The sequence below is a fragment of the Equus caballus genome, chromosome X, assembly GCF_041296265.1.
Source record: "Equus caballus isolate H_3958 breed thoroughbred chromosome X, TB-T2T, whole genome shotgun sequence".
In the NCBI taxonomy this organism is placed as follows: Eukaryota; Metazoa; Chordata; class Mammalia; order Perissodactyla; family Equidae; genus Equus; species Equus caballus.
Genome location: NC_091715.1, coordinates 78568960 through 78591579, shown reverse-complemented (window position 1 = coordinate 78591579; position 22620 = coordinate 78568960). Strand labels below are relative to the sequence as shown.

Sequence of the window (22620 nt, the reverse complement as noted above, 5' to 3'; positions counted from 1 at the left end):
GGCTTGGCAATTTATAATAATATTCAGAGTCAGAAAAGGTAAAATAGAAGGCCTGCTTGTGATATTGTAAACTGATAAAATCTTTCTCAAGAGCAATTTGGCAATATTAAAAATGTACATAACCTTTGACCCAGCAATTCAAATAATTTATGCATAGAGGTATTCATTGCATAATTATAATATCACAAAATTGAAGACAACCAACTTGTCCAGCAATTGGGGTTGATTAAATCATGGCAGGCTAGACAATTTAATAATATTCAGTCATTAAAAGTCATATTGTAGGGAAAAGTCCACTTTATGTTAAGTGAAAAATTATAAAATAGGATTTCAATACAATTCAAATTTGTTATATACAAATACAAATTCACATACACACATATACACATCCATACTTGAAAAATATACACCCAAAATTTACCAGTTCTTTGCTTTGTGGTATTTTTTATCTTGTAAGCTTTTTTAAATAAACATGTTAATCAGAAAAGTAATCATATATTATTTTTAAAGCCCTGTAATTTTAAATCAAAATATAAATATTTAAATTAAAAAATTACAAGAACCCCCAAGATAATTCATATGAAATATTTAGCACATAGTTAATGCTGTGTAAATGTTAGTTATTACTATTATTAATATTATCATCACTGATATTCAGCAAAAATATTTAAAGTTCTTTTTTTGTACTTGCAACATTTCACTTCCTCAATGATTTAGACATTGTTTGTGCTGAAAGGATACATAAAAATATTCTAGCCCAACTCCATCATTTTGTCAGTGAGACGTGCAGTGTTTATATGGCTTAAAGGAATACAGTTAGTTTACAGAAAGCTGGGATCCAAATCAAAAACGTCTTCATAAGATGTACATACGTTGCAGTATTGAGATAACATTCATTTTAAATCTCACTGAAGGAACCGCTAAAACAGGAAATAACCCTAATAACTTAGCAAGTTCTGGGACCCTGAAAACCCTCCATACCCCAAGGGCATACAAGTTGTCAATTTTTTAAATGTCTAGAAATTTGGCTTCAAATCACATGATGAAATGCTGTGGTCTGAGCCGCATTGGAACATCATTATTTAGCTGAAGACACTGAATCTTTGAGAGCCAAGACTTTTTAATAATAACTCTAAATAATGAAAAATAAAGTAATGAAGTAGTCAGCATCAGAGAAATATTCATTTATTCAATAAATATTTATGAAGTGGCTACTATACGCTAAGCAATGTATGAAGTACTGGGGAAATGAACGGTGAATACAGTGCATATGGTGTCTGTGTTCTTGTAGCTTTCAGCCCAGGATAGGGAAAAAAAAAACACCTTTAGTTCAATCTAGAACAGAATTTAGGAAACAAACTTCTGTTTCTCCTAAACCTTTCAAGCAATGTTATACTGTTTTGCTTTCTTCACCCAACTCTATGGGTTTGTTATCTCTACATAATTGATTTTAACTGGAGTTTAGCCCCTGAACTATGGGCTGAAACTGTTCTATTTCTGCTTCTGGTCCTAGTGGTTGGGATTGAAGGCCACACCTCCTAGTGGTAAGGCATTTAACCCTAGGCATGATCTTCTACCTCAGAATAGAGCTTTTAAGGGGGAGTAGTATTTGTAAATTTGACACTCCTGACTTTTTATTAGGTATCCAGGCTATTGAGCTTGAACAAACTTTTTAAAAGCTTTCAGATTCATTCTCTGCCTACAAATCAGTATATTAACGGTATTTAAAGAATTAGGTTCCTTTTGTATGATACAATAATTCTATTTCTGATTTTCTTTTTTTTTTTTTTTCTGAGGAATATTAGCCCTGAGCAACTAACATCTGTTGCCAATGGAACAACATTGTCCTTTTTTTGCTTGAGGAAGATGAGCTCTGAGCTAATGTCTGTGCCAATCTTCCTCTACTTTATATGTGGGTCACTGCCAAAGCATGGCTGATGAGTGGTGTAGGTCTGCACCTGGGATCCAAATCCATGAACCTGGGTTGCTGAAGCAGAACATGCCAAACTTAACCCCTAGGCCACAGGGCTAGCCCCCTGTTTTTAATTTTTTGAGGAACCTCCATACTGTTTTCCATAGTGGCTACACTTTTTACATTCTCATTAACAGTGTACAAGGATGCCAATTTCTTCACATTTTTGCCAACACTTGTTATCTTTTGATTTTTTGATAATAGCTATCCTAACAAGTGTGAGGGGATATCTCATCATGGTTTTGATTTGCAATTCCATGACAATTGATGATATTAAGCATCTCTTCATTTAATGGTTGGACATTTGCATGTCTTCTTTAGAAAAATGTCTATTCAAATCCTTTGACCTTTCTTTTTGGTGAGGAAGATTGGCCCGAGATAACATCTGACGCCAATCTTCCTCTTTTTGCTTGAGGAAGCTTGTCCCCGAGCTAACATCTGTGTCAGTCTTCCTGTATTTTGTATGTGGGATACCACCACAGCATGGCTTGATGAGCAGTGCACATGTCTGCACCTGGGATCCAAACCTGCAAACCCCAGGCTGCTGAAGCAGAGTGTGTGAACTTAACCACTATGCCACCAGGCTGGGCCTGATTTGCCCATTTTTTAATTGGGTTATTTGTTTTTTGGGGGATTTCTTGATATTGAGTTATAAGAGTTCCTTATATATTTTGGATGTTAACTTCATCAGATATACGGTATAAAATGTTTTCTCCCATTCCATAGGTTGTCTTTTCACACTGCTGATTATTTCCTTAGCTGTGCAGAAGCTTTTTAGTTTGATTTAGTCCCATTTGTCAATTTTTTGTTTTGTTTATTGTGTTTTTATAGTCATATCCAAGAAATCATTGCTTAGATCGATGTCATGAAGATTTTCCCCTATGTTTTCTTCTAGAAATTTTACAATTTCAGGTCTTAGTTTAAATCTTTAATCCATTTTGAGTTGATTTTTGTGTATGATGTAAGATAAAGGTCCAACTTCATTCTTTTGCATGTGGGTGTCCAGTTTTCCAGACATATGAGCCAGCAGTCCCACTTTTGGGTATATATACAAAAGTATTGAAATCAGGATCTCAAAGAGATATCTGTACTCCCATGTTAATTGCTGCATTATTCTGTAGAGCCAAGATACAGAAACAACCTAAATGTCCATTAGAGGATGAATGCATAAAGAAAATGTGGTGTATATATATATGCACAATGGAATATTATTAAAAAGAAGGAATATGTGACATATGTGCCATATGTGGCAACATGGATGAACATGGGGGACATTACGCTAAAGGCAATAAACCAATCCGGAGGACAAATACTGTATGATTCCATTACATGAGAAATCTAAAATGGTCAAACTCATAAAAACAGACAGTAGAATGTTGGTTTCCAGGAGCTGAGGGGAGGGAGAAATAAGGAATTGCAGTTCAACGGGTATAAAAATTCAGTTCTTCAAGGTAAGTAAATTCTGGTATCTGTTGTACAAACACTGTGCTTATAGTTAATAATACTGTATTGCACACTTCCAAATTTGTTAAAAGCAATCTCATGTTTAGTCTTCTTACCACAATTTAAAGAAAAGAATTAGGTACCTACTACATTTTTTATTTGTTAAGTTGTTAATTATACACAAGGGAAAATTTCAGATCTTAATTTGTCTGGATGGTAGTGTTGAAGGACAGATCAAGCCCTGAGGCCTCATCTCTTATTGCAAAAGGTCAGGATCTGAGTAGTTTACAGATGAATTTGAAAGGACAAGGGCCAGGAGAACTTAGCCAGAAATTAAGGTTCAAGACACTGGAGAGCTTAAAGTAATGCAGGGATGATAATTGCTTTGCTAGCAGGTTTTAAAACAAGAAAATAATTCTTTGGCTAAAGTATTTGAATTTTGATATAGCAAGTGATAGACCTTTACGATCTGGAGGATCTGAGAACACTAGTGCTTATATATCCTGGGGATTTAAAGCTCTAAAAGGAGTGAGGTATTTCTTGATTTTTTTTCAAATGGGGTTCATGACAGATACCTACCATCAGGTTTAGCATAATCCTTTGTGTGTGTGTGTGTGTGTGTGTGTGAGGAAGATTGGCCTTAAGCTAACATCTTTTGCCAGTCTCCCTCTTTTTGCTTGAGGAAGATTGTCACAGAGCTAATAATATCTGTGCCAATCTTCCTCTATTTTTTTTTTATGTGGGATGCTGCCACAGCATGGCTTGATTGTATGGTATAGGCTGTATCATATGGCATTTCTATTTCTCATTTTTTGAGAAATCTTCATACTGTTTTCCATAGTGGCTGCACCAGTTTGCATTCCCACAGCAGTGTATGAGCATTCCCTTTGCTCCACATCCTCTCCAATGCTTGTTATTTCTTGTCTTACTGCCTATATTTTCTTCTAGGAGTTTTATGGTTTCAGGTCTTACACTCTAGCCTTTAATCCATTTTGAGTTGATTTTTAAGTATGGTATAATGGTCTACTTGCACTCTTTTGCATGTGCCTGTCCAGTTTCCACAGCACCATTTTTTGAAGAGACTTTACTTTCGCAATCTTATGTTCTTGGCTCCTTTGTCAAAGATTAGGTGTCCATAGATGTGTGGTTTTACTTCTTGGCTTTCAATTCTGTTCCATTGATCTGTTTGTCTGTTTTTCTGTGAATATCATACTGTTTTCATTACTACAAGTCTGTAGTATACTTCGAAATCAGGGAGTGTGATGTCTCCAGCTTTGTTCTTTTTTCTCTGGATTGCTTTGGCTATTTGAGGCCTTTTGTTGATCCATATAAATTTTAGGATTCTTGGGCCGGCCCGTTGGTGCAGGGGTTAAGTTTGCACGTTCTGCTTCAGTGGCCCGGGTTCACCAGTTCGGATCCCGGGTGTGGACATGGCACTGCTTGGCAAGCCACGCTATGGCAGGCGCCCCACATATAAGTAGAGGAAGATGGGCACAGATGTTAGCTCAGGGCCAGTCTTCCTCAGCAACAAAGAGGAGGATTGGCAGCAGATGTTAGCTCAGGGCTAATCTTCCTCAAAAAAACCAATTTTGGATTCTTTGTTCTATTTCTGTGAAGAATGTGATTGGGATTCTGATTGCTTGCTTTGCCCATTTTTAAATTAGGTTGTGTGTTTTTTTGTTGTTGTTGTTGTTTAGCTGTAAAATTTCTTTATATGTTCTGGAAATTAATCCCTTTTAAGATATATGATTTCCAAGTATTTTCACCTATTCTGTGGATTGTCTTTTTACTCTCTTGATAGTGTCCTTAGATGCACAAAGAAATCCTCTCCAAATCCTCTCCAAATGTTATCAAGATTTTCCTCTCTGTTTTCTTGTAAAAGTTTTATAATTTTATCTCTTATGTTTAAATCTTTGATCCACTTTGACTTAATTTTTGTGCAGGGTGTAAGGTAAGAGTCCAGCTTCATTCATTTGCATGGTTAGACCCAGTATTCTGAGCACCATTTGTTGAAAAGACTGTCCTTTTGCCATTAAATGGTCTTGGCATACTCGTCAAAAATCATTTAACCATATATGCAAGGGATTCTATCTGGGGTCTCCATTCTATTCCATTAGTCTACATGTCTGTCTTTATGTGAGTACCACACAGTTTTGATTACTGTAGCTTTGTAGTACCTTTTGAAATTGGAAAGTGTGAGGCCTGGTGGCCTTTGTTATTCTTTGCTATTCTTTTTCAAGATTGTTTGGCTATTCTGGGTCTGTTGAGATTCCACATGTGTGTTCATATAGGTTTTTCTATTTCTGCAAAAAATGCCGTTGGAATTTTGGTCGGGATTGCATTGAATCTGTAGATGGCTTTGAGTAGTATAGTTATCTTAACCATATTAAGTCTTCCAATTGATGAAAATGGGATTCTTTCCACTTATATATTCTTTAAATATATTTCAATAATGTCTTGTGATTTTCAGTGTTCAAGTCTTTTACCTCCTTAGTTAAATTTATCCTGAAGTATTTATTCTTTTTGATGCTATTGTAAATTGAATTATTTTTTTAATTTACTTTATGGATTGTTCAATGTTAGTGTATACAAATATGACACATTTTTATGTGTTGATTTTGTTTCCTGCAACTTTACTGAATTTATTTATTGCTCTAACAGTTGTTTGTGGAATCTCTTAGGATTTTCTACATATCATATTGTGTCATCTATGAACAGAAATAATTTTACTCCTTTCAAATCTGAATGACTTTATGTCTTTTTCTTGTCTTAATGTTCTGGCTAGAACTTCCAATATTATTTTGAAAGGAACTGGCATAAGCTGGCATCCTTGTCGTGTTCCTAACCTTGTGGGAAAGCTTGCAGTCTTCCACTATTGAATATGATATTATCTGTGGGTTTTTAGTACATGACCTGTATCATCTTGAGCCAATTTACTACTATTCTTACTTTATTGAGTATTTTTTATCAAGAAATGGTGTTTAATTTTGCCAAATAATTACTCTGCCAAATAAGTATATCTCAATTGAAATGACCAGGTGTTTTTTATTCTTTCAATTTACTAATGTGGCATATTACATTGATTGATTTTCATATGATTAACTATCTTTGCATTCCAAGAATAAATACCACTTTGTCATGATGTATATTCATTTTTTTATGCTTTTATTGTTTTCTTGGTGAGGAATATTGGCCCTGAGGTAACATCTGTTGCCAATTTTCCTCTTTTTTTTGCTGCCCAAAGCACCAGTACATAGTTGTATATCCTCATTGTAGGACATTCTAGTTCCTCTATGAGAGACACCACCACAGCATGGCTTGATGAGTGGTGCAAGATCCACACCCGGGATCTGAACCTGCAAACTCAGGGCTGCTGAAGTGGAGCCTGTGAACTTAACTGCTACACCACCAGGCCAGCCCCTATCTTTTTTATCTTGAAGTCTGCTTTGTCTGATGTAAGTATGGCTACACTTGCTTTCTTTTGCTAGCCATTTGCTTGGAGTATCATCCTTCATCCCTTCACTCTGAGCCTATGTTTGTGTTTAGAGCTAAGATGTATTTCCTGAAGGCAGCATATTGTTGGGTCTTGTTTTTTAATCCATCCAGCCACTCTGTGTCTTTTGATTGATGAGTTCAATCCATTTACATTTACAGTGATTGTTGATGTATGAGGGCTTAATACTGCCATTTGATCTTTTGTTTTCTAGTTTTTCTATATTTCCATTGTTTCTTTTTCTTGTATTTCTGACTGCCATTTCTGTTTGGTGGTTTTCTGTGATGGTTTTGTCAGTTGTCTCTTTATTTATGATTTGTGACTCTGCTTTAATTTTTTGTTTTGTGGTTACCATGAGGTTTGTATAAAAGATCTCATAGATGAGATAGTCCTTTTTTGGATATCCTCTTATCTCCATCACCTATGCAGGTTCCATTCCTCTCCTTTTCCTCTTCTATGTTTTTGTTGTCACAAATAACTCTTTTTCGTCTTTAGGTTTGTGACCAAATTGAAGAGTTCATAGTTATTTTTGATGCTTTCTTCCCCTTTATTATAATTAAGTGTTTTATAATTTATTCTGATAGAGAGCTGCAATTTTATGATTTTATCTATTTATATTCTTGATCAGAGCTTTATAAACCCTTGCCTTTTTGTTTCAGGTAGGAAGGCTCCCTTCAACATTACTTGTAAGGCAGGTCTAGGGTCAATGAACTAACTCAGTTTTTGTTTGTGAAAGCTTTTATTTCTCTGTCGTATCTAAAGAATAATTTTACTGGATAGGGTATTCTTGGCTCATATTTTTTGTATTTCACAATTTGGAATATATCATTCTACTCTCTCCTAGCCTGTAAAGTTTCAGCTGAGAAATCTGCTGAAAACATGATGAGAGTTCCTTTGTGGGTTATTTTATTCTCTTTTGCTGCTCTTAATGTTTCTTCTTTGTTGTTGACTTTTGATTGTTTTAATATATGCCTTAGAAAAGCTCTTTTGGAGTTGACGTAATTAGGAGTTCTATTAACTTCATGTACTTGCATGTTTAGTTTCTTCCCTAGGTTTGGGAAATTATCAGCTATTATTTCTTTGAATAAGCTCTCTGCTCATTTCTCCCTCGGTTCTCCCTCTGGGATACCTATAATCATTATGTTACTTTTCCTAATTGAGTTGGAATTTCTTCATTTTTTTGTCTTAACTCTCTCTCCTCCTCCACCTGAATTATTTCTATGTTTCTATCTCAGAGCTCCTTAATTCTCTCCTCCATATAGTCTGCTCTATTTTTAATGCTTTCTACATTATTTTTTATCTCATTACTTGTGTTCTTCATCTCCAGAATTTCTGTTTGGTTCTTTTCAGAGCTTCAATCTCTTTGGTGAAGTATTCATTCTGTTCACTAATTTTATTCCTGAGCTCATTGATCTTTCTTTCTGAGTTTTCTTGTAACTCATTGAGTTTCTTCATGACAGCTATTTTGAATTTTCTGTCAGTTAGATTGTAATATTCTGTGACTTCAGGTTTGGTTTCTGGAGAGTTCTAATTTTCCTTCTGTTCTGCCAGGTTACTGTAGTTCTTCATGATGTCTGATGAATTGATCCTCTGCCAGCAAAATTGTGGTAGCAATCACATTTTTTTATTTGGGTATGGCTTTTGTTGCTTTTGTTCTGAGCTGCTTCTGATTGTATTTGAGAACCTGCACTGTCCACCCTCCACTGCCTCTGCCAGAAGTGTCATCAGTGCCTTCCTTGTGCTGCTTGTGTCTCTGGGGCTTCTGGTGCCTTGCTGTTAGACGTTGCTGCAATCTCTAGTGATGCCACCAGGGTCACCAGTCTGTGAGCACTTCTGCCTGGGCCCACTTGTGTCTCATGTTCCTGCTCTGGCTATCCACGGGCTTGGTTGCTGCTATCCCATATACCACCTGAGCTGCTGCTCCCAGGTTTCCAGGGGTGCTGTTTGTACTTCTGCCAGGGGTACTGGCCTCATGGCTGTCACTTTTGTTGGCAGGGTTCCAGAGACCTGGGCACTTTTATGAAGCCCCTGCTGCTGGTGGAGCTGGTTTCAAGGATGCTGCTACTGGGGGCTGGGTCACTAGTTCTGCTGTGGTTCCTGATGCTTCTATTTGTAGCATTGCTTGGGGGGCACAGGGGCAGTTTTTTCTGCTCCTGTCCTGTCTGCTTACAGTTATGTATGTCAGGCTGCCAAGGTTGCAGCTGCTCCACTGATCTTTGTGCCAGCAGGGCTGCTGCTTTTCCTCTGCTGGCTTTTGCATGAGTGGGGCTAACCCCACCATTGCTGCTTCCATCCATTAGGCTTTCACGTGGGCAGGGCTGCTGCTCCACAGGTAGTTGTGCATGGGCCAGGCTGCCCTTGCCTCCACTCATGGTTGTGTGGGCTACCACTGCCATTCTGTGGGCAGTCGTGTGTGGGCTGGGCAGCCCTCACCCAGACTCAGTCACGTGAGCCGCTGTGTGAGGATCTGTGCCCTGGGTCACTGCCACAAGGGGAGAGAGAGGGGGCTTCTCCCCTACTTCCACTGCTTCATGGGGGTCTAGTCCACCTGCCTTCAGATGTATAGCTGCATGACTCTTTTAGGCATCCTGTTGTGCTGAGTAGGGAATCCTCTGTTAGTCAATGGATGTCTGTTTGATTTTAACTTAGAGGGGAGAGACAAAGGGAACAACTTACTCTGCCATGATGCTGATGTCACTCTCCACAAGCTTGTTTTTTACATTATTCTGGTGAATTGAAACTTTATCACCATGAAGTAACTTGCTTCTTCTATAATAAGGCTTTTTACATTAAAGTCTATCTTGTCTGGCATAGCTATACTAGTTTTTTCAAATAAATAAATATTAATAATAAATAATAATTTAAAAATATATAGCTGTACAACTTTTTAAAAATTAAAATTCTCATGGTGTAAGTTTCCAAATATTTCTTAGCCTTAGGTTTATATGGTCCTCTTTTATAGTATATAGTTGGATTTTTCCCCATAACTTTACAATCTTTACCTTTGAAATGGAGCATTAATCCATTTACATTTAATATAATCATTGATATATTTGAATTTATATTTAATATTTTATTTTCTGCTTTGTATCAGTTCTGACTGTTCTTTTTTTTTTTCTTTTTATTATCCACTTTCTGATCACTGGTTCTGTTTTAATCTTTCAAGTTATTGCCTAACATTTGTTTGGAAATTATAGATCTTATTTCTCATGTTTTAGTGCTTACTCCATAAATTAAAACATTCGTGCTTAAAAAGTGAAAGTCTGAAGTCAACAAAATTCTATATTCTCCTCCCAGAGAATTCAAAACTTTTTGAATACTTTAATTCCATTTATCCTCTTTCAGCTTATGCTATTTATGTCATGTATTTTAATTTTATACCTTCTTAAAAATTGAATCTCATAAGACCTTATTACTCTTTTATACAGTAAATAGTCTTTTAAAATTACTCACATATTTACTACTCTTTTTTCTCTTCATTTCTTACATCTAAGAGTTTCCTTAAAGTAATTTTTTATGAAGGTTGTCTTGTAATAACTCTTTCAGTTTATTTTTGTCTGATAATATTTTCATTTTTTAGTTTCCTTGAAAGATATTTTCACTGGATATAGAATTCTAAGCTGGCATTTTTTTTCAGAACAATGAATATATTCCACTTTTGACTTTCATTGCTGCCATCAGATATCAGTTTACTTGCCACTCTTTTGAAGATAGTGTCTCTTTACTTAGACTTCTGTTAAGGTTTTCTTTTTCTCTTTGGTGTTTGGCTGTTTCATTTGATGTATCTAGGTGTGGCTATCTTCTATTTATATTTTTCAGGATTCATTAAGCTTCTGAAATCTTTGATATCTTTTGTCATTGCTGGAAAATTCATAACCATTATCCATTTAAATATTGCTTCTACACCATCCTTTCTCTTCTCTCATTCTGGGACTCTAACTAACCACATGTTAGACTTTCTCATTCTATTTTACATATCTCTTACCTATCTTCCATATTTTTAATCTTTTTCTCTCTCCACACTTGCATCCTGGCTAATTTCTTCTGACTTACATTGAAGTTCATATATTCTCTATTCAGTTATGTCTAATTTTCTATTAAAAGCCATACATTTTAGTTGTTTTTAAATTTCTGCTATTTTATTTTTACTTTTATAAGTTCCATCAAATCGGCTGAGCCACTTTTTATAGTTTCTTGTTTCCTCCAAAGTTATTAATATTTTCTCTTAATTCTTTAAAGCTAGTAACCTTAGCTGTTTTAAAGGTATTTCTGATAGTTTTATTATCTGAGGTCTTTGTGGATCGCTATTTTTTCTACTAGTTTTCACTCCTGGTACCTGGGTTCTTTATATACTTGATTATTATTGTGTGTTGCTCATTGTACCTTGAACAATTAACTGTGGGAATAATTTGAGACCTGGAATAAAGGTGACTTCATCCAGGGAGAATTTGCATCTGCTTCTGGTTGCCTAGGGATACTACAAATCTATTATCTTGTTAGACTAAATTCACAGCTAGAGGTTTTTCTGGATGATTAACGTAATGTGTATTTGTGTAACACAAATAGTATACTTATGGTTTGCTCTTACCCTGAGTGTCTATACTTTGAGGATCCAGTTTACCAAGTTCAAATTTTTCTAGATTGCCAAGTCTTCACACCAAAGTAGCTTCTGTGGTCTTATCTCTCTGGATTCTCACTTTCCCTTCAAATTTTTCTTGGCAATTCCTAACTATCTTATCATTTCTTTGGTGCTTCTAAATAAATTTTTAAAACAAATATTTTATACAGTATTTTACTTTGTTTTCTCAGGGAAGGTGGGTGAGAATAACCTAACCTCTCATTACTGAAATGGAAGTCCTTCCATTACTTTTTTGCAAGCTCACCTATTCATTCAAAAGGATGTTGTTACTTTCCCAGCATTTCTAAGTGTACTATAATGAGAGAGTTTTCATGTTTCTGGCCATAATGCTGGAAATAGAAGTTTACCAGGTTTATATTAATGAATATACACAGTCTAGATGCTTCAATAAGGTGAGACACACTATGTATGAGCCTCAAGGGCACTCTTGGTACTTCAGCCCAATATTTTGATTAAAGACAAGTCTAAGGTACCTGTTCTGTGCCTCCCTTTAGCTGAATCCTCTTTCTGCAGCAGAATTTTCTAAGCTTCCCATATCAGCTTTTCCCTTGACTTTACCCTGGTTCAATGTTTCCTTGTTCTATCTTATCACATCAACCACTCAGAAAGGAAAAGAGATATTGTACTAGTCTAGTACTATTTATATTCCCTTTACCTGATTTGATAAAAGCTCCACCTCAAGAAACTATCTGTATGCTTACTTATATGTCTTTGAGGACTCCATTTTGTCTTAATCATTATTATTATTTCTCTTACTAGGAAGTATAGTGCAAGGGGTGAGTGCATGATAGTGGTGGTGGTGGAGAGGTTTAAGCATTAATCACTCTGAGGGGAGGGTGTAACCAAAATTAGTCATCCTGTAGCTTGGAAAATTTCCATTAATAAGCTTAACTATATTTAAGATGGTAGCCAACTTCATGGCCTTTGGGGCATTTGTAGTATTTCAGCAATGGCATGCCTGATAGTTTGTTGCCCCCCACCCCGCCGCCAAGTTGTTCTTCCCTATGTAGCACTTTCTTCGATCTGTGATTTACCTTCTTGTTTGATAGGGTGAGCAGGGCATAATGAGCATATTATTACTTCAGATAAATTGTTCTTGTTTCTAGAAATTCTTTGACCACATATTTGAGGTGCCTATAATATTCTTGCCTTTCTTGTTTTGTCAAGGTATGGTATTGCTTTTTATAAATTTGTGGTATGTAAGGTAGTGTCAGTATGTAACACATGATGTAATTTAGATGAAAAATGGCTTCATTTATAGAACATGGGCTTTAAAACTGAATAATTTGCATACTTTAACACTTTAGTCACTCATTAGATTCATATATATAGTTGCTTAAAAAGAAGTACACTTAGTCTTATTTGCATATGATCTAATAGTTTCTCCACACTTATAAGAAATTTCACAAGTATTGTGCTAGTGTGTTCACTCCATCCTTATGAATCAAGTAACATGCTCTATTTCCATTCTAGCTCTTCCAGTGTCGGTAAACCTTTCTTAAGATCTTTATCTATTATATTAAAAGTTTCTTTTTTGACATTTTATTTTTGTCATAGAGGTTGAAAGTATACTATTTTAGAGAGATACTTAAGAATGCAGTAACGTAAAACCTCAAATACTCATGCTCCAAACTGAGAAGCAGTCAAAATTTGTCTTTACTTCCACCCTTTTTCTGTAATATTCACCCTTCTTCATCTTCTCTTCCTTTCATGATCTCAGTGCCTACTGTTCTCTCTCTGTACTCTAAGTCTAACAAAGAGACTGGTCTGCTACTGGTAAAGTACAGTTTAGCATTAAAATTTTCTAGAGCATTGGGTAGCAATGTAAGAAATTCCTTTTTTTCTCCTTTCTCTAGGGCAAGATGAACAAAGCTGAAGCAGAGCTCCAGTCTCGGCCCTGGACCCAGGTAACAAATGTACAGCAATGAACACTGAGTAAGGATCTCAATCTGCCTGAGGAGCAAGAGACCTGGGGCCCTCTTGCCAATCTTTCAGTGACCTCAAGTAATTCGGGAGACTTCAGACACTCTCTAAAGCTTATAATGGTCTGATTCAATATCCTTAGCCTTGATCCATCCAAGCCCCTAGCCAAGATGGAAGATGGTTAAAGATCCTCATTGTCTCAACCATTCTTCAGAATGGGAATGAGTAATGTATTATTCAAGCCATCTAGGTGCCCCTGACACCTGGTCACATTTGTACTACCATCACCCAGCCATCATAGGAAAGCTACCTCTTGCTGAGCTCCCAACTTACCTTTTCCTACTTGACCATATAGTAATGAATCTTATGTGTTAATTTTTTCCTTGCCTAGTGGCAGAAGTACAAAAATGACTGCAGCTCTCCCTTTACTCACTAGATCACTCATTCAACAAATGTTTACTGAGTGCCTACTGTACATCAGGCACCATTCCAGCTTCTTGGAATATAGCTGTAAACAAAACAGACAAGATCCCTTTCATCATGGAGCTTACTGTATAGTGGGGAAAGAAAAAGATAATTAACAAGTAAATATAGAATGTGTCATATAGTAATAAGTTGCACGTGGAAAGTTAAAGCTGGGTAAGGGGGCTGGCCCGTGGCCGAGTGGTGAAGTGTGTGCACTTCACTTTGGCAGCCCAGGGTTTTACCAGTTCAGATTCTGGCTGTGGATATGGCACTGCTCGTCAAGCCATGCTGAGCTGGCATCCCACACGCCACAAATAGAGCGGCCCACAACTAAAAATATGCAACTATGTACTGGGGGGCTTTGGGGATAAAAAGGAAAAATTAAAAAAAATCTTAAAGAAAGGTGCCTAGAACACAGCAGACTCTTTAAAAAAACAAAAGCTGGGTAAGGTGTTAGAGAGTGTCTCAAGGCACTATGACTTTTATTTATAATGTGGATAGGGCATAATGATCATATTATTACTTCCTGTGGTCATGAATTTCTATTACCTTTAAGACCTTTTGGCACCCAAGACCTAAGGTAACTCATTCCTGACAGGAAAAAGGAGTATGAACCAGTTGGTTCTGCTATGCATGACCCCTTACATAGAAGACATGAGGTACATAAGAATATGAGAACCTCTCCCCTGGGCCATTGAATTGGAACTGAGGAATAATAGGGTCATAGGGGGCTTGCTGGTATTTTGTATCATGACTTTTTAAAAAATAATAATTATGCAAATGTTAAATATACAGAAACGTAAAGAGAGAAGAATGATGAAGTGCCCATACACTCATAACTCAGATTCAACAGTTGTCATTATTTTGCCACATTTGCTTTATCTAAATCTTTTCTTTTGCTGAAATATTTCAAAGAAAAACTCAGACATCACATCTTTTCAACTCTACATATTTCTGTATGTATCTCTTTAAGAATGGACATTTTCTTACACAATCACTGTTACTATCATACCATACAAAATGGAAATGATTTCTTGGTATCATCTATCATCCAGTCCATAATCAAATTTTCCCAATAGGGCCACTTTTTAAAAAATGTAAATATCGTATGAGCATAGAAGGCAATATCAAAGTACTTATGAATGATGGGCTTTGAATTTAGGCACAACTACGTTTGAATCCTGGTTTTCCCACATACAAGTTTTGTGAGGTTAACCTCTTTGACACTTGGTTCCCTCTCTGAAAATGATGATAATAATCTCTCATAGTATTGTTGTTAAGCTTAAATGAGAGAATATATGTAAAGAACTTATTTAATATCTGGTATGAGGTCATCATTCAATAAAAGGGCAAGTATTACTATCACTAGGTGTGGAATGAGAAAAGGGGAACAGAAGTATACCCTAAAATGGGAAATGTGGGCTTTGCTTTTTGTAAGTGCCAGCCATTAAAAAAAATCTAAAATCTCTGTTTGACTGTACAAACTCATGCTAATTAATGGCATTTAAATGAAATGTTTACAATCTTTGCTTTATTGTGTCAGCAAAATAATGATTATTTATATTTAATATTCTGATGTGTAAAACAGAGGTAACTCCCTCCTGTTTGGAATATTAAATGAGATGACATATAGGAATATATCTAGTACAGTGTTCAATACTGTGCAAGCTTAATAAATGTAGATTATATCTGAGTTAAAAAATGTCTGACTTTTAAAGTTTTATTACCACACTAAACTATTCATATATGCTGAGTCTTCAAAGTTTATTGCTCATGATGTACACAGATTAAAAATATTACTGGAGGGGCCAGCCCTGTGGCATAGTGGTTAAGTTCAGTGTGCTCCACTTTAGCTGCCTGGGTTTGCAGGTTCAGATCCTGAGCGTTGACCTACACCACTCATCAGCCATTCTGTGGCTGCAACCCACATACAAAGTAGAGGAAGATTGGCACAGATGTTAGTTCAGGGCCAGTCTCCCTCAAGCAAAAAAATTGGAGGATTGGCAACAGGTGTTAGCTCAGGGCTAATCTTCCTCAGCAAAATAACCCCCCAAAACTAAAAAGCCAGGGCCAGCCTGGTGGCATAGTGGTTAAGTTCATGTGCTTTGCTTCAGCAGTGCAGGGTTTGCAGATTCAGATCCTCACTGTGGACCTACACACCACTCATCAAGCCATGCTGTGGTGGCATCCCACATACAAAATAGAGGAAGACTGTTAGCTCAGGGACAATCTTCCCCAAGCAAAAAGAGGAGGATTGGTAACAGATGTTAGCTCAGGGACAATCTTCCTCACCAAAAAAAAAAAAAAAATTACCAGAATGTTGCTTAGGAACAGGTTTATTTAGAAAAAGGAGAGTTGATTAGATGAATGCTTATGGCTGCTTTGGCAGCCCTATAATTCTAAGTTATATTGAACAATTTTTTTCACAGTACTAGAATACCAATGATGATGTTTGTCCAGGTAGAGATTATCTTTAAGATTTGAGAGTATTGGCCATTATCTCCAGATGTTTGTTCAGAACATCCACAGTAGCCTCAATAAAAGAAGGCACTGATTTGCAAATGAGTCTAACCCATGTGTCTCTAAAAGACAAGTCTGGCCTGTTGCAATCTTAACACCCACATGGGACAAGCATTACTTTTAGTTCCATATTTTACACATTATTTCAGCATGCACCTCTGTTTCTGCAGCTCCTGCCTCCATTTCTGATCACTGAGGTCTAGGTCTTGGTTTAGACTCTCAGTCACAACCTTGACTCATTTGATACAGCCCTTGCCAGGTCCAGCTTAGATTTATAACCCTCTTCACCAACATACTCTGCCAATTTAGCCACCTCAAATCAACTTCCTTAGAAGATATACCTAGTATCCCCAACTTCACATTATTTAAGAAAGCTTTTGATTCTTTTTGTCCGTGTGAGGAAGATTGTCCCTGAGCTAACATCTGTTGCTAATCTTCCTCTTTCTGCTTGAGGAAGATGGTCCCTAAGCTAACATCTGTGCCAATCTTCCTCTATTTTGTATATGGGATGCTGCCTCAGTGTGGCTTGCTGAACGATGTGTAGGTCCATGCCAAGGATCTAAACCCCTGAACCCCAGGCCACCAAAGCAGAGCACACGAACTTAACTACTATGCAACAGGGCCAACCTTGATAAATGTAAATGGATTAAATTTACCAATCAAAAGACACAGAATGGCTGGATTGATTAAAAAAGAAGACCCAAAAATATGCAACCTCCAGGGGTCCCACCTCAGCTCTAAAGACAAACACAAACTCAAAGTGAAGGAATGGAAGGTGATACTCCAAGCAAATGGAAAGCAAAAGAAAGCAGGCATAGGCATACTTATACTAGAAAAAATAGACTTTAAGCCAAAAATGATAACAAGAGACAAAGAGGGACATTATATAATGAAAAAGGGGACAATCCATGAAAAAGGCATAAAATTTATTAATATCTATGCAACTAACATAGGAGCCCCAAAATACATTAAACAATTATTAACAGACCTAAAGGCAGAAATTGACAGCAGCACAATAATAGTAGGGGACTTTAACACCTCACTTACATCAATGGATAGATCATCCACATAGAAAGTCAACAAGAAAAGAGTGGCGTTAAATATAACAGTAGACCAGATGGAATTAATAGATATATATAGAACATTCCATCAAAAAACAGCAGAATATACATTCTTCTCCAGTGTACATGAGACATTCTCAAAGATAGACCATATGTTTGGAAACAAAACAATCTCAATAAATTTAAGAACATTGAAATCATATTAAACATCCTTTCTGACCACAGTGGTATGAAACTAGAAATTAGCTACAAGAAGAAGGCTGGGAAAGTCACAAATATATTGAAACTAAACAACATACTACCAAACAACTAATGGATCAATGAAGAAATCAAATAAGAAATTAAAAAATACGTGGAAACAAATGAAAACACAACATACCACAATCTATGGGACACAGCAAAAGCAATACTAACCGGGAAGTTTATAGCAATACAGGTCTATCTCAAAAAACAAGAAAAATCTCAAATAAACAATCTAACATTAAACCTCAAGGAACTAGAAAACGAAGAACAAACAAAGCCCAAAGTCTGTAGAAAGTAGGAAATAATAAAAATCAAAGCAGAAATAAATCAAATAGAGACTTAAAAGACAATAGAAAACATCAATGAAACTAAGAGCTGGTTGTTTGAAAAGATAAACAAAACTGACAAACTTTATTAGCTAGACTTGCTAATAAAAAAAAGAGAGAAGGCTCACAAAAATAAAATCTGAAATGAAACAGAAGAAATTACAATGGATACCACAGAAATACAAAGGGTTGACAGAGAACACTACAAAAACCGAAGTGTCAACAAATTTAGATAACCCAGAAGAAATGGAAAAATTCTGAAAACTAAACAACCTTCTAAAAGTGAATCAAGAAAAAATAGAGAACCTGATTAGAACAATCACTAGTAAAGTGATTGAAACAGTAATCAAAAATCTCCCAGAAACCAAAAGTCCAAAACCGTCTGGCTTCCTCTGTGAATTCTACTAAACATTCAAAGAAGATTTAATACTTATCCTTCTCAAATTCTTCCAAAAAATTGAAAAGGAAGGGACACTTCCTAACTCATTTTATGCAGCTAACATTAACCTAATACCAAAATCAGACAAGGACAACAGAAAAAAAGAAAATTACAGACCAATATCACTGATGAACGTCAGTGCAAAAATCCTCAACAAAACATTAGCAAATCAAATACAAAAATACATTAAAAGGATCAAATACCATGATCAAGTGGGATTTATTCCAGGGGTGCTGGGATGGTTCACCATCCACAAATCAATCAATGTGATACACCACATTAACAAAATGAAGAATGAGAATCACATGATCATTTCAATAGATGCAGAGAAAGCATTTGACAAAATTTAGCACCCATTTGTGATGACTCTCATTAAAATGGGTATAGGAGGAAAGTACATCAACACAATAAAGGCCATATATGACAAACTCACAGCTAATATCATACTCAATGGAGAAAAACTGAAAAAGCCATTACTCTGAGAACAGGAACAAGACAAGAATGCCCACTATTACCATTCTTATTCAACACAGTCCTGGAAATTTTAGCCAGAGCAATTAGGCGGGAAAACGAATTAAAAGAGATCCAAATTGGTGAGGAGGAAGTAAAACAGTTACTATTTGAAAATGTCATGATTTTATATATAGAAATCCCTTAAGAATCAACCAAAAAACTGTTAGAAATAATTAACAAATACACTAAAGTTTCAGGGTACAAAATCAGTATAAAAATTCAATGGGGTTTCTATACACTAATAACAAACTAGCAAAAGAAAACTCAAGAATACAAATCCATTTACAATTGCAACAAAAAGAATAAAATACCTAGGAATAAATTTAACCAAAGAGGTGAAGTATCTGTATGCTGCAAACTATAGACATTGTTAAAGAAACTGAAGAAAACACAAAGCAATGGAAAGACATTGCATGCTCATGAATTGGAAAATTTAACAGTTAAAATGTCCATATTACATAATATGCAGATTTAATGCAATCTCTATTAGAATCCCAACAACATTTTTCACAGAAATAGAACAAAGAATCATAAAATTTATATGGAACAACAAAAGGCCCAGAGTAGACAAAGGAATCCTAAGAAAACAGAACAAAGCTGGAAGTATTACACTCCCTGATTTCATAGTACAAAGCTATAGTGATCAAAACAGCATGGTAGCGGAAGAAAAAACAGACACTCAGATCAACGGAACAGAATTGAAAGCCCAGAAATAAACCCACACATTTATGGACAGCTAATTTTCAACAAGGGAGCCAAGAACATACAATGGAGAAGGGAAAGTCTCTTCCATAAATGGTGTTGGGAAAACTGGACAGCCACATTTAAAAGAAAGAATTTAGACCATTATCTTCACCATACACAAAAATTAACTCAAAATGGATTAAAGTCTTGAATGTAATACCTGAAATCATAAAGCCCCTAAAAGAAAACATAGGCAGTACGTGCTTTGACATTGGTCTTAACAGTACCTTTCTGAATATGTCTCCTCGGGCAAGGGAAACAACAAAAAAATAAACAAATGGGACTAAATCAAATTGAAAAGATTATGCACAGCAAAGGAAACCATCAACAAAGTGAAAAGACAATCTACCACTTGGGAGAACATATTTGCAAATTGTGTGTCCAACAGGGTATTAATATCCAAAATAAAGAACCCATACAACTCAACAACAAACAAACAAAAAACCCAACTTAAAAGTGGGCAGAGGAACTGAACAGATGCTTTTGTAAAGAAGATATACCGATAGACAACAGGCACAAGAAAATATGTTCATCATCACTAATTATTAGAGAAATGCAAATCAAAACCACAATGCAGGGGCTGGCCCCGTGGCCGAGTGGTTAAGTTCGCGCGCTCCACTGCTGGCGACCCAGTGTTTCGTTAGTTCGAATCCTGGGCGCGGACATGGCACTGCTCATCAGACCACGCTGAGGCAGCGTCCCACATGCCACAACTAGAAGAACCCACAACGAAGAATACACAACTATGTACCGGGGGGCGTTGGGGAGAAAAAGGAAAAAATAAAATCTTTAAAAAAAAAAAAAAAAAAACCACAATGCAATATCACCTCACGCTTGTGAGAAAGCCTATAATTAAGAAGACAAGAATTAACAACTGTTGGAGAGGATGCAGAGAAAAGGGAACCCTCATACACTGCTGGTGGGAATATAAATTGATGTAGCTACTATAGGAAACAGTATGAAGATTCCTCCAAAAATTAAAAGTATGACTATAACACAATCTAGCTACTCCACTTCTGGGTATGTATCCAAAGAACACAAAAACACTAATTCAAAAAGACATATGCGGGGCTGGCCACGTGGCTTAGTGGTTAAGTTCGCGCGCTCTGCTGCAGGCGGCCCAGTGTTTCGTTGGTTGGAATCCTGGGCGTGGACATGGCACTGCTCATCAAACCAGGCTGAGACAGCGTCCCACATGCCACAACTAGAAGGACCCACAACGAAGAATATACAACTATGTACCGGGGGGCTTTAAAAAAAAAAGACATATGCACCCTGATTTTCATCTCAGCATTATTCACAATAGCTAAGAGATGGAAACAACCTGAGTGTTCATCAACAGATGATTGGATAAAGAAGATGTAGTATATATATACAATGGAATACTACTCAGCCATAAAAAGATGAAATCTTACTGTTTGTCACAACAAGGATGGAAGTTGAGGGTATTATGCTAATCAAAATAGGTCAGACTGAGAAAGACAAATACCATATTATTTCACTCATATGTGGAAGATAGACAAACAAACTACAAACACATAGATACAGAGAACAGATTGGTGGTTACCAAAGGGTAAGTGTTTGGGGTGAGGGTGAAAGGGGTAATTGGGGACATTTGTATTGTGATGGATGGCAATTAGACTTTTGGTGGTGAACACGTTGTAGACTATACATAAGTAAAAATACGATGATGTACTCCTGAAATTTACATAACGTTATAAATCAATGTTACCCCCCAAAAATACTCTGCAGCACATTGTGGATTTGTATTGAAGGAATAATATTAAGAATTAAAAGAAACTTTAATAAGGCAAGCTTATAAAACGATGATATAGTATTCTTAGACAGTCCGTGTAATGCAAGCCAGTCGTATAAAATAGTACAATGTTCTAAAAAGGAAACATGAAAAAATCTCATTACCAAATAATTTTTCTCTGCATCATTTAAAAACTTTAATGGAAACAATGATACTCATTTAAGCTTGAAAGGAAGATGGTATCTTATAAACTCTTATAAGACATCCAAAACACTTCATATTTTCCTTTGGGTTTTATTGTCAGAATCTGACTGCCAGAAGCGACTACTTTTCCGCCCACACACACTTCATCGATGCCAGGTGTTCCCAATTACTTGCTCCCACCTCCAGGGCCCAGTCTCGCCACAGTAGGATTATAAAAGCTCAAGACTAAGGCTAAAGAGCTCCCTCATTTATCAGGATCTACCTTTGTATTAATAGCTGTCCTTGTACCTATATATGCACGGTGCTTTAAGCTTCTATGGCTGCTGCTTCTTGATTTCCCTTGACTCCTGATCACTCACTTTCTTGAGTGTTCAATAAATCAAACTGGCCAGGCCTGAGAGTATCTTGTTGGTCTCTGGCTTCTTTCTTTTTAACCTGACCTTTGTATTTGAATCTGCCCAGCTTTTTCCCTACCAACTTAGATCCTAATGCTGTTTTCTCAATATTTTGCATGCTTTCTGATACTTAGTCTCTTTAACCGAGTTCTTGATTTCTGTAACCCAGTATGACAATTCTGGATCCAGAATCTTGCCAGCTACGATTTTTGCTACATGTCTGACCTTTTATATTTCTGGTGACTGCCTATAGTTTGGGCCTCACTGTCTGGTCCTGATTATTGGGCATTCTATATGCACCTATTTTGCTCTATTCACATGGTTTCAGGTCATTGGTTCTACTTTGACTGAGGCCCAGCCCTTGTACCATTAATTCTCCTTGCCAAACTTTAGCTCTTCAGCCTTCATCTACTACATAGGACTGAAAAATTACATGATTAAGTCACTTTAAAATGATCATCAACTCTATTTGATCAAAAGTATA

General features: G+C 36.4%; 1 protein-coding gene across 1 annotated transcript in view; it reads left to right on the top strand.

Annotated features, from left to right (window-relative positions):
- Positions 1 to 22620, top strand: part of HDX (highly divergent homeobox) — a 194756-nt gene that overhangs the window by 21761 nt on the left and 150375 nt on the right. Inside the window, exon 2 of the mRNA XM_023633281.2 lies at positions 13404 to 13454. Coding sequence (XP_023489049.1) covers positions 13404 to 13454 — 51 coding nt within the window. The remainder of the gene's footprint in view (positions 1 to 13403; positions 13455 to 22620) is intronic.